We start from the raw sequence: 14,095 nt of genomic DNA on the forward strand, positions 1-14,095 counted from the left end.
CATTGGATTTTGCATTATTGCAGAAAATAAGCTCTATGGCTAACAAACGTTTATAGTGCTTACACGTTTTATTCAGCAAGATAATCTTCACAAATGAACACTGCGTCTATGATTTTTGAAGCGTGAATGTATCGCCAAAAAGCTAATGTTAGGCTATAGAAGAACTACACCACGGTCGTATGAGCGCGAGAATAAACAACGAGGCTGTAAAGGCGGACGAGTCGGCGTGATGACGTTCAGTAGTCTCATTTGGCCACTTGTTAGCAACCGCCTTTTTTAAGACACATAAAGGCATCAAAATTCACGTGTGGGATATTTACTGACATATTTTATGTCGTAGAACAAAATGTTATAACCTCTTAAGCTTGTGTTAATCACAGACCTTATTTCAAGCATCTAACCAATGAAAACCCCATTGACTTCCAGACCAGGGAACCAGAAGTGTTAAAATACTAACTAATTTCTGGGTTTTAGGACTCATTCCTGCAGCACTCTGTACATGACCTGAACCTCACAGTTCACTCTTTCTGCCTCAAAAAACACATTTTTGTCATGTGATTTTTATGCTGCACCATTATTTGTTGGGTCATTAGATCATTTGGGAATCAGACATATTGACACAATTCAATACAGACCCTATCTAACCAATAATCCAATTAGAGTGACTTGGGTCCCAAGCTATGTCATAGTTACTAGAAACCCAGTGGACCTGTGGAGAATTTCAGTAATAATTCAGTAATCTTTATATCTCAGTTTTAATTCGTATTATGTACAGCTGCAAGTACCTGGTAAAAAGTGGATCCCCTTTCTGTATTTTGCATTGCTGTTGCTGAATTCCGTCAGCCATGTGCACTCATTTGAGTGAAATGAAAGACCTAAATGTATTCAAGCTGTCTCCTCTGAATCTGTTTTTACTGTGAGGTCAAAACCGGTCAGTGTTTAAACCAATATGCCCCGCTAAATAAAGGCTATTAATATGGCTTCTCTCCTTGGTCTGCCTAAGAGTGCCTGAAGAATGTTTGTATTTCTTTGAGTTTTTTTTTTATCTTCAAGAGCACCTTAAGATTCCCTTGACTTACTACATGTAAAACTGACCAAGCACGGTCCTAATTAAGAAGCATGTATGTATAAGGAAAGTAAAAGGCTGAAATAAAGCTCAGGAGAGCCAAACTAATATGTGTGTTACAAGTAAGCTTACCATACAGCCTATAGGGTTGGTTGGGATTTGATGGCCTATGGAGTGTGTTGCCTATTACCAAACACCTGCTGCAATGTTGCACTATATAAAAAATTCTGTTCAGAAAAATGAGTGTAGTTAGAAGCATTAGTCTTGTGGCTCTCATTAACTAAGCTCTTTCTGACTGATCCCCTTTATTCTAAAGAAGAAAATGCTTCTACAGCTTAACTTGTCAAACTGCTCTTCCCCAAAATCTGTAACAACAACACTGTTTATCCACTTGTGCCACTTAGCCCAATTTAATTAATTGATCTAAAATTTGGAAGGATAATCCCATTCTCAATCCACCTCAATATCACCATCGAATGACAACACAACTCTACAGCAGGTCAGCGCTGGAACAGTTCAGCCGATCTGCCCGCAGGTCTGTGGTCCACACAAAAACACCAGGAAGGAGCTTGAGTCCCCATATGGATGAATAGGTTCATCCTGATAGGATGAGCCTGAGCATGCAATTGTCAGTGCATGGATCTGTGAGGATGAGCGGTCAAGGCTAAATACAATATCCCTGTTAAAGGGCAAACTCGTGAAATACAACCATGGTGGAATGGTTCCTATTTGCTTCAATTCAAATTGCCACCCAAAACTGTAAAACAAATGCAGAGGTAGAACAAATAAAATGAACATAAATATGGAGGAAAAAGCACACACTGACAAAATTCAGCATTTTGCATGTTTGTTTGACTGCTTATAGCAAATTCATCATGTTTATGACTTACACATATCTGTCATATTTGGTCTTCACTTCTGTCTGCAAACTGTAAAATGGCAAGCACAGATAAAACCTTAAGGCTAGCATGCTGAAATTGACACAGCTAACATTGCTATTAAGTTAGCTACGGGTGTTTTTATATTATTTATTGTTGCTTCGTACCGTGTCTGAGTACGATTGACCCCCCTCTCCACTCCCTCGCCGCTCAGCTTTCACATTAGTAATATTGTTCTGTACCCGAGTACACTTGCGACATCATCTACGCCACATTTGTTTATGTTGCCACCACAGAAGTTCACCAATCCAGTCCAGTCGCACAGCAGCTCGTGAAATAGTCACGAAATTTAATGTATTGATTCGTGTACATAGACACAAATTTTCCATTCTTTTTCATGATGGTCAGCACAAAATAAATAATTATGTATCCATGTAATTGTGAACCGGAAAGTATAAAAAGCTGTATAGCGAGTAGGTCGGACTTTCATCCAGGAGACCGCTGTTCGTGTCCCATGTGAAACCAGAAGTCAAAGGTTGATTTATTTGTCACGTAACTTCCGTACTTAAGTTTGGGCACTTCCGTAGTTATTATAAGTCAAACTATGATCTTTTTCTAAAGCTAACTAAGCAGTTTTTGTCACGTAACTTCCGTACTTTAGTTACACCACTTCCCGTGGTATTTTAACTGATACCGAAATCTTTTTCTAAACCTAACTAAGTATTTTGTTGCCTAACTAAGTCGATCTTTTCCTAAACCTAACTAAGTAGTTATATTTTGAAAAGACTGGAGCGGAACTTGACACGTGCGTCACGTGTTGCTAGACATTCATGGGAAAACGCATGAAAAATACGTTGTTGAAAGTCGTGCTAAGCATCATAAAAAAAGGGAAATTCATGTCTATGTACACGAATCAAATAGATACAATTTTGTGACTATTTCACGAACTGCCGTGAGACTGTGTTGGCCAATCGCAGGTTCCCAAGCCCCTACAATGGAGACCATTGCACCTGCATGCCTTTTTTATTTTTTCAAGGCATTGTTCTGTTGTTGTATTGTACCAATATGCATATACAAACTCTCAAATTATTCCATAAATCTCTGCATTTGTTACGTCTGCCCAAATTTCAAGCAAGCATTTAATTTCTTCATTAAACCAGAGAGATCGTTTCACAGTTTGAATGGGACAGTGGAATAGTTATGGCATCACATTCTAAATAGCAGTCCCCTTCCCAGTTTTGGTACAGTTAGTTTTCACACCTGATGCGAACTGTACCCGAGTACTCAAGACCACCGTCTCAAGTGGATTTTCAAGTACGGTACACAGTGTTCACACTGATCAAACGAACTGGACTTTGGGGTCAAGTGTACAGTACTTGGATCCGGGCCTGGGTCTCTGATGTGAAAGCCTTTTGTTTTTGTTTTTCAGTTATCAAAATGTTCAAGGGGGGGTCCATTACTAATTGCAGTGTCTGTAATGAATTCTGGACAGTTCTTCACAACAGAGAATAGAAGAATCTGACCTATTACAGCATCCTGGTTGGGGTTGTTCTTCACTGTGGATCCGTTTTCCCCATCAGCTCTCAGGTTCATCATCTGCATCTTTGTGTTTTTGGAGAAGGACAAAAAATAAGTTACCCACATGTTCTTCCATACTTCTGCTTGTACAGTGTCATTGTTTGGTTCTTGCTTTTATCTATAGTGCCTCATTATATTGCCGGTGGTAATCCCTGTGTGGCTCTATCTGGCACTCAACACTTAACCTTGACAGAGTCAGAGTCATATTGTGACTAATTAATGAATCAGCTCCATATTCTGTTTATGTGTTTTTGCCTCTACCCTCATTCTCCTCTCATAGTCTCTCCATTGACATCATGCTGTCAACATTCATATGCTCGACATTCTCTTGAGAGTTTGGGAGGTAGAAGCAGTGATGTCAGGTCTTCTACAAGCAGTCCTCCATGGAGACCTTTACTTACACAGTTTCACTGGTTTTTAACTTTAAACAATAACCAAATATTCAAATTACAACATAGTGTGTCTGCTTGATGTTTTCACTCGTTGAATTATTGATATGTTCTTTGGATGAATACATGGGCTCCAATGGTAAGATTATGGACACAGTGATAAATCTAAAGGTCTTTAAATAAGATTTGGTAATAAAGGCCCAAATGATGAAACTGTGTGTAAGAGGGTTTGAGGGACAGTTGGCGGAATCAGCCTGAAGTACATTTCACTTGTTAAGACGGTCATGTAGTGTTTTTCTGTTTTCACTTGATCCCAATTTTTTATAAGCATTTATGATACATTTCTAATACTTTTCCACTTTTTCCTTCAGTCTATTTTTGTTTTTGTTTTTAATGTGTTATTATGTGTTTATGGTGCAATTACAGTAATGTCATATGACTATAAAAAACATACCCTACATAAAAACAGAGTTGGGGTAGACATCTATAAAGACATTTTTGTGATTGGAACTAAAACTGGCCACATTCTAATAAAATAACTGCCCCTTTTGTATTAAGTAATGATTTAATTTACCTTCGGGTCCCCGAAGATGTCAGTATGTCCTTGTATCTCATTCAGGGACATTCCTGGGCAGGGCATAGAGATGCATGCCCGCACTGCATCATGAGACTCTCTTCTCCCCACAGAGCTGAAAGAAAACAGTTTATCAACAGATCACTACATACTGAGATCCCCTGATATTGACTCAACATGCCCTGGGTGATTCAGCTGATAAATAACCCTATATGTCTTGAGACCTCTGTATGAAATGTGTCTCAACTGGTCTCTGGGCTAAGGAGACTGGCAGATGTGTCTAAGACCACTTGATAAAAATGACTGAAGTCCTCTGAGGCAATAAATTACTTCATTGGCAAAAAGCTATGAAGAAATTTACTGGAACAAACACTGAAGGTTAAATATGCTGAGATGAAATTTCAATGAAAGTGAAGATCACAAAAGCACAGGTAATTTGTCATGTGCACTAAGCCCGTTCTCATTCCCAGGGCGTTAAATATCTAGGCTTTATCACAGCCGTCGGCGTTCAGTAGCAACCTTTGGCGCCGGTATGAAATGCACCAGGCATCCCATTAACTATAAGGTAAAACCATCCGTGCAACAGTAAACGCTCCGAGACTATGGTTGGTTTGTTGCTTAATCCTAAAGGGACGCCAAGGGTTACTATAGTGGTTTTGATGCCAAAAATAAAGTGAAGCCAAGGAGTGTGACAAAATGGTGGTATGTGACGAGCTGGGATGAGAATGTGTTGGTGCACAAGACTCAAAAGATGGCATTCATTACTGATTTAATACATTTCTTACCTGTCTTTTCCATCGCTTTTTCTTCTGTCTCTCTTTTTGTCAGATTTTGTCTGCTTTCCTCCCAGAAGTGATGTAATCTTCTGCTCCCTCTTGTCCTCTTTTACTTTCGGTGGATCAGTCTTTTTGCTGCTTGGAGCAGGAAGCTTACTCTTACGAAAACCAAACCAATTTGCCAAGGTTGAGCCAGATTTTTGCTTCACCTCAGTGGTTCTCTCCTGTTCCTGTGTCTTATGCAAGTTCTCTTCTATGCCGAGCATCACTTTCTCTTCGATTGTGGTTATAGTACTTTGTCTCTCTGGTTCTTCAGAAACTGGCTCGCCAAAGGCGCTTGAAAACTGCTGCTCAATCTGAAGGCGCCTAGCCTGCTCTCGTTGGTGTTTAAGACTCTGAAGTCTTTCACTGGAGGACCCCAAATGTGAAGGAACTGCCAGGCCCTCTTCAATCAAGAAGTTGTTCAAAAGGGATCGATTCATTGGACAATGGTAGCTACTGGAGCAACTCATACTTCCTGGAAGGACATCACTAAGAGAGTTCAAGGAGCTACCTGAGTGTGTTTTGATCTGGGTACGGACCTTTCCAGATCTGTTGAAGCTTGGCCTGTCCATGTAGCGTGCACCAAAGCTCTGGCTACGAGCCTTAGCCCCATTCATGCCCATTACTGGCTTAAGGGGAGGTCTGGTTGACACAGACACAGACCGTTTAAACAGCCAACCTTCCTCGTCAAATCCCCAATCTAACATCACACCGCTGTCTGATGCAACAGGTTGAACGGAGGGCTCAGAATCCAGCGAGTTACAGCGGGTCTCAATCTTTCTGCGGACTTTGTCATGAGCTCCACAATCATGTATCATCTGGGGATCACACGTAAAAGTCTGAAAGGTGTGGATGCTTTTTGCAGTGGAGTTTGTATCATCTTTGTTATGTCTTCCAAAAATTAGGAAGGTATTGGTTTCCTGTCCAGTGATTGCCTCATGAGATTTAGCATTTACAGGAAGAGCCATTTTTATAGCTCTTGAGGTGGAACTCTGAGGATTATTGGCAATCCCATGGTAGTAAACATTAGAATATGCCTGAGGCAAGACTTCTGAAAGTTTTGGCTCACTAATGCTCTGTTGGGATCTCTGTAGGATGCTCTGACTTGGAAATATAGAGGGATCACCATGTTCATCATGGCATGTGGCAGTTCTGTCCATAGATATCTGGACTGACTCTGAAGACTCTTGAACTGGGAAAGGTGGCATCTGTGATGAGTGGCTATGGTAGAGCTTGGTAGGGGTATCTTTCAGTGGTTTACTATCAGCACCCATTTGTGGGGCTGTATGTTGATTGTCCTTTGTTGCGTTGGATTGTTGCGGCTGTAAAATAGAAGAAAGATTTGATTGTGGCTTGGTGGTGCTCGATGTTGTCTTCCCAGTAGTAGAGCTTTGAACCTGACCTGCAGATTTATGTGCTATAGGTAAGCTGTCACAACTGGGCCTAAGGACAAGAGAAGTAGTTCGACCTGGGGGTGGTGGTGGTGGGGATGGGGACCTATGTTCTGAATGGGAAACATCACAGTGCTGGTCTTGGCGTCGTTGTTTACGTGGAGAGCAGGGTAGGTTGTCATAGATGCTCTCTTCCACAGACTCATTGCTTGATTGATGTCTAGTGATTTGTAAAGGTGATTTTGTTGGGCTCTTTGAGCATTCATTGATCCCTGGAGGCTTAAATGTCTTCGAATGTTTCACAGGGGAAGCAAGGGGAGAGCGCACACTCTTGAGAGACTTGGAACTTGTTGATGCCGCAATGTCCTCATCTTTCTCAACTTTAGATAATGACCCCTTGCTTGAACATTGTGTTTTACTAAGATTTGTCCTTTTGCTTGGAACACTGTGCCCAGGAGGGGTTGACTGCCCTTTGGACCTGTTACCCTTTATAAGCTTTTGGTGGAGAGGAGAATGTGTATGCTTAGATTGTTCTTTCCCTCCATCCGCACTCTTGCTCCGCAGAATGAAAGCCTTTCTTGCCGAGTCACAAGGCTGAGGTTTCGGTTTCCTTTTTGGAGATTCCGAGATGGTGAAGTCCTGGCTTTCACTGCCAGCTTGACTTGCCTGGTCTCTGCAGTGAGGAACCTCCATTGAGGAGCTGCGCTGTCTGGCTACACTCACAAAGCTCAGAGCTCTTGTTGCAGAATGCTGAATAGAAGAGCTCATATCATTTGTCCCTGGTTCGTCTTGCTTGACTGCAAGTCTGCCCTGTTGTCTTTTGACATGATCAAGTCTGGATTTACGGTCAGTAGACCTTTCCTGGTTATTGTTTCTGTCACTTAACTTCATGCCTGACTGCTTGTGTTTTTCGAGTGAGTCTTTGTTTTTTTCATCCGGATGTGTAAGGCTATCTGTTGGGCTTACACCAAGTTTCACTGCGGGGCCCTCCAAAAATAAAAAGTTGTCTGTGACAGGTGAGGGGAAAAGACCTGAATTCCCTGCAAGTTTTACAGGGTCTTCTTGAAAATTGTTGTCATCATCCCTTGTGACATCCAGTTTCTCTAAGCAAACAAGCTCTTTTGTTGGTTGGTCACTGGATTCCCCACTTTGTGATTTAGTTGAATCATAATCTGCATCATCAGAGTCTAGAGCAGCAGTCCCTGCTCCGGCCTTGAAAGGTTTACTTGTAGGGGCTACTTGCTTGGCTGTACTCCCTTGTTGGCCACACTTGACACCAAATGAGTATATGCCCTCGTTGGAGGTCATACAATCTTTGCAGTGTGGCACAGATGCATTAGAGGATGCCTCTTTGGAGCTGCACATTTGGAGACGCTTCAGTCCTTTTAGAATATGACCTTCCTTCCATCCCAGGTCTGTCGGCTCGATGGGTGTAGAGTGATTGCTGGATACTGAGCCTGTACTCATCCTTTTGTCCCGGCTTGCAGCACACTGCGCATTACAAGACATATTTACAATTATTGAAATGACATTTACAGATGAATCACCAAAACGCCTTGAAGGCGATAACAAGTATTTTACACTGACAACCTCCTTATACTTCAAATCGAAGGAAGACGAATGAAACCCACCTGCTTGGAGAATCCACGTCCCTCAGCCCAAGTGTGGGAGCCACTGGAGTACTCACTACAAGCACTGGATAGTGACAGTTCACTGCCACTGCCGCTACCACTGCTGCGCGGGCATGTTAGACTCAGCAGGCTGGGCCACCTTCCTGCAGGAATACCTGCTTTTCCATTCCTTTGGACCTCCTGGAAAACAGAAATTAAACAAACACTATGAAGGAATTGATGCAGTAGCAAAAACCTCAGGTTATACAATCATTATGAAAACAGTGCAATAAATATCATCATTGAAGGCAACATTGACACAACATCAGCAATAAGAGACATATTCATAGGATATACAATTTAATTTAGTGGAAACAAATATTATAATTACGGCTCACATTCGCACCAGTGAACTGGCATTATATTGACATTATAGTCAATAGATTCTCTTTGCAGTCTGAACAATATACACTATAAGAATGCCCCATGGCTCTCCATTTGTCTCTGTCACAGATCTCAAAGAATCGATCGATATGCTGGATACTTGGCTGTCTCTTTCCAACCAAAGGCTAATTGACGAATAGAATGACATTTTCACTTTATTCCTCAGATGGCCTCTGTTGTAAAATGCAATGTGTTTTCATGTTTCTCTGGTCTTGCAGGTGAACCATGATAACTTTTTGGGAACTGGTCAATAAGACATTTTAAAGTGATGCCTCTATTCTGACATAATTCACTTCAATGAGCATGGAGCCTCTTGGTGTGTCTGCTGTTCATGCATATTTCAAACTTAACTGCACAATGACTACTGTTAGATGATGATACTTTTGTATTGGTCAGAGTCTTCTTATATTCGAGTCTTCAGAGATTCTTAATAACGTCTTTCACTGGCTGGAGTCTTTTGGATATATCTTCCAATGCATGCTTAAAAGTAGTTTTCTGCCAATGCCAGAGCAACCATTTGCCCCCACTGTGCATGTTGATCGTAAGTGACGGATGAAAGAAAAGTGCATTGTAAGCCTCTTGATTGAATAGTTTAGCTAGTCTAATAGCAGACGGAAGTATAACACATAGAACCATGTACAAACTAGATAGACTCCATAAATGTCATCAGCTAATGCAAAATACTTGTATCAAAGAGACATGATGACAGAAGTATCTTTGAGAAAAATGTTTTGAAAGCTTTGAAAGGACTTTCACTGCATATTTTATCACAGACATTTTATTTTGGAATAGATTCCCAACATTGTTTTAAATCTGAAGCAGCACTTCCCTACAATGGTCAAGATGCCATCTTTTTCTACGGTTCATTGATTGATACTACATCGATTTCCAGTGTTTTTTCCTCAGAGGTTTATGTGTATCTACTGTAAACAAAATAAAAGTGGGACTTAAAGCTCCAGTGAGTAGGATCTGGTGGTATCTAGCTGTGAGGGTGCAGATTGCAATCAACTGAAACTTCTCCCGAGAAAACGCGAAAGGCCCTCTCTAGAGCCAGTGTTTGGTTTGTCCGTTCTGGGTTACCGTAGAAACATGGCTGCCGGCTCCATGAAGAGGACCCGCTCCGAGTGTAGATATAAACGGCTCACTCAGGTAATAAAAACATAACGATTCATATTTTGAGGTGAATATACACTAAATAAACCATACGTATTCATATTATATTCCAAATATGCCAATAGATTCCCCTAAATGGTGAATGATGGTCCTTTAATTATCCAATATGAGTCATAAGTCTCATTCACATGAACGGAGGAAGGGAAATAACTCGGCTATTAGTGCATTTTACAACTTTTAGGACCTAATGATTTAAACAAGGGCTATTAGAGTGTTCATACTGAGAAGTTCATTCACAGGTCAGTCAACCAATTTATATACAAAATTCAGTACTAACTATATAATATGGATCACATAAGCTTTATATTTCACTTTTTAGTTAGTTAGTTATATGGCCCAAACAGAAGTGTGTGAGAAAATACATTTGTCTGTTCTCTAAGTTAAACCTTAGGTTTTTCCAAAACTGAATATCATCATCATCATCTGAAAAGGCAGAAGGTGGAATTCTTGATTAGAAAAGACCAGAGTTTAATGTCTTTGCTTCATGGTTCATAGGTCCACTTTTCTGTGAAGGATTAGGGTCCTGTGCAGAAAGTAGTTACGAACTGCTGGCACTATTCACTGGTATTCAGCAAATGCTGTTTGCACGGTGCCATGTCTAATCAGAGGGACCCAAAGGTGTCTAAAGTGTTGTGACCCCATTTAAAAAAACATTGATCGTTTGCAAGGCTGCCATGGCCAGCTTCCTCTCAAAGTCATTAGTGTCATCTGTTAGCAATAATTAATGTGAATAGGAAATAATTGCATAGGGGAGCCGGGGACTGAAGTGATTCGGTCCATTCATTGATATTCACCTATTATTTGATTATCCGTGCTAGCCTTTATTTCACAAGCAACTGTGGGAGGAGGCCAAATTTGACCACGCTTGTGCGGATTAATCTTGGAACTAATTACAGTCAGCATGTCGAGGGGTATCTGAGATTTGAGTGATCCAGTTAAACAAAACCCTCAATCAGAGTGGCGCTGTGCTTAAAGTCAAGGGCAAAATCGAGGGCTGTGGAGATGTTTTCATATATTTCAATGTTTTTCCACTTTGTGAGAGGACATTTCTTAATATTTAATTTCTGTTCCATTAAATTCAGACATGACTAGTTTATAGGGTGAAAGAACATTATGTCGCTTTGATTGTAACAGCACTAAAGCCACTTCCAAATACTTGTCATGTAGAAAATGAGCTAAAGGCCAACATTTTAAATACAGAATAAACCGGGTTGGCACAGCAGAAACCATCAGTTCTCTGGATATACTGTATACGGTATACCTAAACCTACATTTGCATTCTGCAAGGTACTGTCGTCACAGTAAATAATGAGTCACACTGGGTGTATTCAACATCAAATCAAACAGCATCAAATGCTCAGATGCTCAGAAGGTTCTTTAAATAGAGAGATCACAAGACCATTACTCACAAAAGATTTAAAAGCTCAGAGCCAGGCTTGTTCTTCTGAAAAGTACATCTTTGTCGTGACTAAAAGAAAAAGTAAGTGAATAAATAAATGTATGACACTATACACTATCTATAAATGAAAGTACTAAAATTACTTGGTTCCGTGTAACTGCTTGCGTAACTGTTTCCTGTCTGGCTGTGGAAAATCCGAGACAAAAGTGGAGCACGTTATACTGCATCCATTTTTATGTTATGCTTTGTGAGTAATGTTTTTTCTTCTTTTTCGTGTAATTATTACAATTATTATAGCTTATTATTAGTAGACAATCAGTAAGGCTGTCAAAGTAAATGCGATAATTATGGGTTAACGCAAATTTGTTTTTAATGGCACTAATTTCTTTAACGCATTAACGCAACTTGAGATTTTAAGGTTGTTGCGGGCTCAGTTTTAAAGCTAGAGTGAAGATACTGGTATCATATGAAACTAAAAAACCTAAGGAATCAATTGGTACCAACCATGTCATACTAGCTTGTTGCTTAGGGGGATACAGCACAATTTGTTGTATCATAACTAGGGCTGCAAAAGTTATTGCAATAATAACAAGTTAACGCAAATTCATTTTAACGCCACTAATTTCTTTAACGTATTAATATAACTTGCAATTTTTAGGTTGTAGCGGGCTCAGTTTTAAAGCTAGAGTGAAGATCCTCCCATCATATGAAACTAGAAAGCCTAAGGAATCCATTGGTACCAACCAGCTGAATGAGGTTAAATTATGCTCCAAACTGATGCTAAATTTTGGCGAGGATAAACCGGCATGGCCATTTTCAAAGGGGTCCCTTGACCTCTGACCTCAAGATATGTGAATGAAAATGGGTTCTATGGATACCCACGAGTCTCCCCTTACCAGACATGCCCACTTTATGATAATCACATGCAGTTTGGGGCAAGTCATAGTCAAGTCAGCACACTGACACACTGACAGCTGTTGTTGCCTGTTGGGCTGCAGTTTGCCATGTTATGATTTGAGCATATTTTCTATGCTAAATGCAGTACCTGTGAGGGTTTCTGGACAATATTTGTCATTGTTTTGTGTTTTTAATGGGTTTTCAACAATACATATATACATATATTAGCATAAAGCAAGCATATTTGCCCTCTCCCATGTTGATAGTATTAAATATTTGACAAATCTGCCTTTTAAGGTACATTTTGAACAGATCCAAATGTGTGATTAATAGTGATTAACTATGGAAATCAGGTTATAAATCGCGATTAAATATTTTAGTTGATTGACAGCCCAAATAGTCAGACTTTTAAAGGTGACTATCAATTTTTAATAGAAACAACAAGCCAGGCTAGAGGGTTGGACAAAATATCTATATCAAGGTGCATTATGGGGCAGGTTTTTAGAGCTGGACCCATACGAGACTGAAGGTCAGGACACCTCCACCTCCCTCCTATCAATTATGGCCATTCCTTTTACACCTCTCTCTGGCAGGTCTCACAATGTTATAGTGTAAGAGTAAATTGCTGGAATACTCCTTTAAGAATTACAGCACAGCTTCATGGGAGGGATTATATCCACTAATCATCACTGTGTATATTTCAAGGTCTTAAACACACCCTGGCATAAAGACAGGCCGAGAGATACGTGTAAATAAATCATACCACCCCTGCATCCATCCAACCTCATCAGTCAGAATAATACAGTACCATGTCAGCTGGTGGGTCTGCAGCTTATGGCGGGTTCTCCACAGAGCATATGCTATTATGCTGATGCTTTTATCCCAGGCACCTCACAGCACCATGACTTCATACATTTTTATGTTAGATTTCGTAATGGAAATCGAACCGCTCACCCTGGCAGTTCTGGAGATTTCTCTACCAACTGGCAGTTTGCACTATCACAGTAGACGTGGAGTACTCAGACATTCATCTGCCCACCAGGAGACAGTAATGACAGGGGGGGGTCAACACCTCTGGAGTTTGGAGTATATGTTAGTTGCATGGAAGCTTTTAGGAGAGCAAACTGAGAGGGCTGGATTTGTCAGAACAGCATACTGAATTTTACCTGTACAATTCTGTCTGGGTAATAGAAGTACATTCTTTACTCATGTTAAATAGCGTCACCCAATCATTGTTAGTGTCTTAAAGTAACAGTGGGTAGAATTGGAGCAAATATGATTAAAAAAAGTTCTTAACTACTTTTTCTTCTCTCTCCATACATCCACCCTACAGACACAAACAGACCAGCCTCACCTGGTTCTCACATCTCATGACAAAATTGTGTTAACTGGCCTGTATTCAATGTTCTTGTCGTCCTCCTTTTGTTAATGTATTGTCTTTTGTCTTGCAATGAAATTAAAAAAAATTAATTATTTTTATAAAATGGTCACTATATCCTGACAGTAGTGCACAAGACAGTCAATCTAAAAAAAAAAAAGTGTCCTCTGCGTCCTCTGGTGAGAAAGTTTGTGACCCGGCAGCCATGTTGAGATCAGTTGAGGAAATACCAAGCACCGCCCACCAGACGGAGCAAACGTTCTCATTTTACAGCTGAACAGTACACTACAAGATGTTTCTGAAAACATTTGAGGAGAGAAATAGGCATTACAGTAACAGAATATTGATTCATATTTGATCAGCGCTGCCTAGTTTGACCGTTTGGTCGGAGTTCGCGAGTGATTGACAGCTGCCTCCGTTGAATGGACAGCCAATAGGAATGCTCTCTCTCTGAAATGACCTGTGATTGGCCAAAGTCTCCCGTCACAGGCTAGGTGTTT

The 14,095-nt window shown here is 40.5% G+C and overlaps 1 protein-coding gene across 4 annotated transcripts in view; it reads right to left on the minus strand.

Moving 5' to 3' along the window:
* LOC141782281 (nck-associated protein 5-like) overlaps nt 1-14,095 on the minus strand; it is an 80,376-nt gene that overhangs the window by 13,149 nt on the left and 53,132 nt on the right. For 2 of the 4 annotated variants that reach the window (XM_074658423.1, XM_074658422.1), the window contains exons 8-11: nt 8,326-8,505; nt 5,271-8,185; nt 4,486-4,600; nt 3,468-3,546 (exon numbers count right to left, since the gene is read on the minus strand). In XM_074658423.1, coding sequence (XP_074514524.1) covers nt 3,468-3,546; nt 4,486-4,600; nt 5,271-8,185; nt 8,326-8,505 — 3,289 coding nt within the window. Of the gene's footprint in view, nt 1-1,102; nt 1,824-1,956; nt 1,996-3,467; nt 3,547-4,485; nt 4,601-5,270; nt 8,186-8,325; nt 8,506-14,095 lie in introns of those variants that run through there. The other 2 variants (XM_074658425.1, XM_074658424.1) reach the window with 2 other exon arrangements.

The sequence above is a fragment of the Sebastes fasciatus genome, chromosome 14 (assembly GCF_043250625.1).
Source record: "Sebastes fasciatus isolate fSebFas1 chromosome 14, fSebFas1.pri, whole genome shotgun sequence".
Classification (NCBI taxonomy): domain Eukaryota; kingdom Metazoa; phylum Chordata; class Actinopteri; order Perciformes; family Sebastidae; genus Sebastes; species Sebastes fasciatus.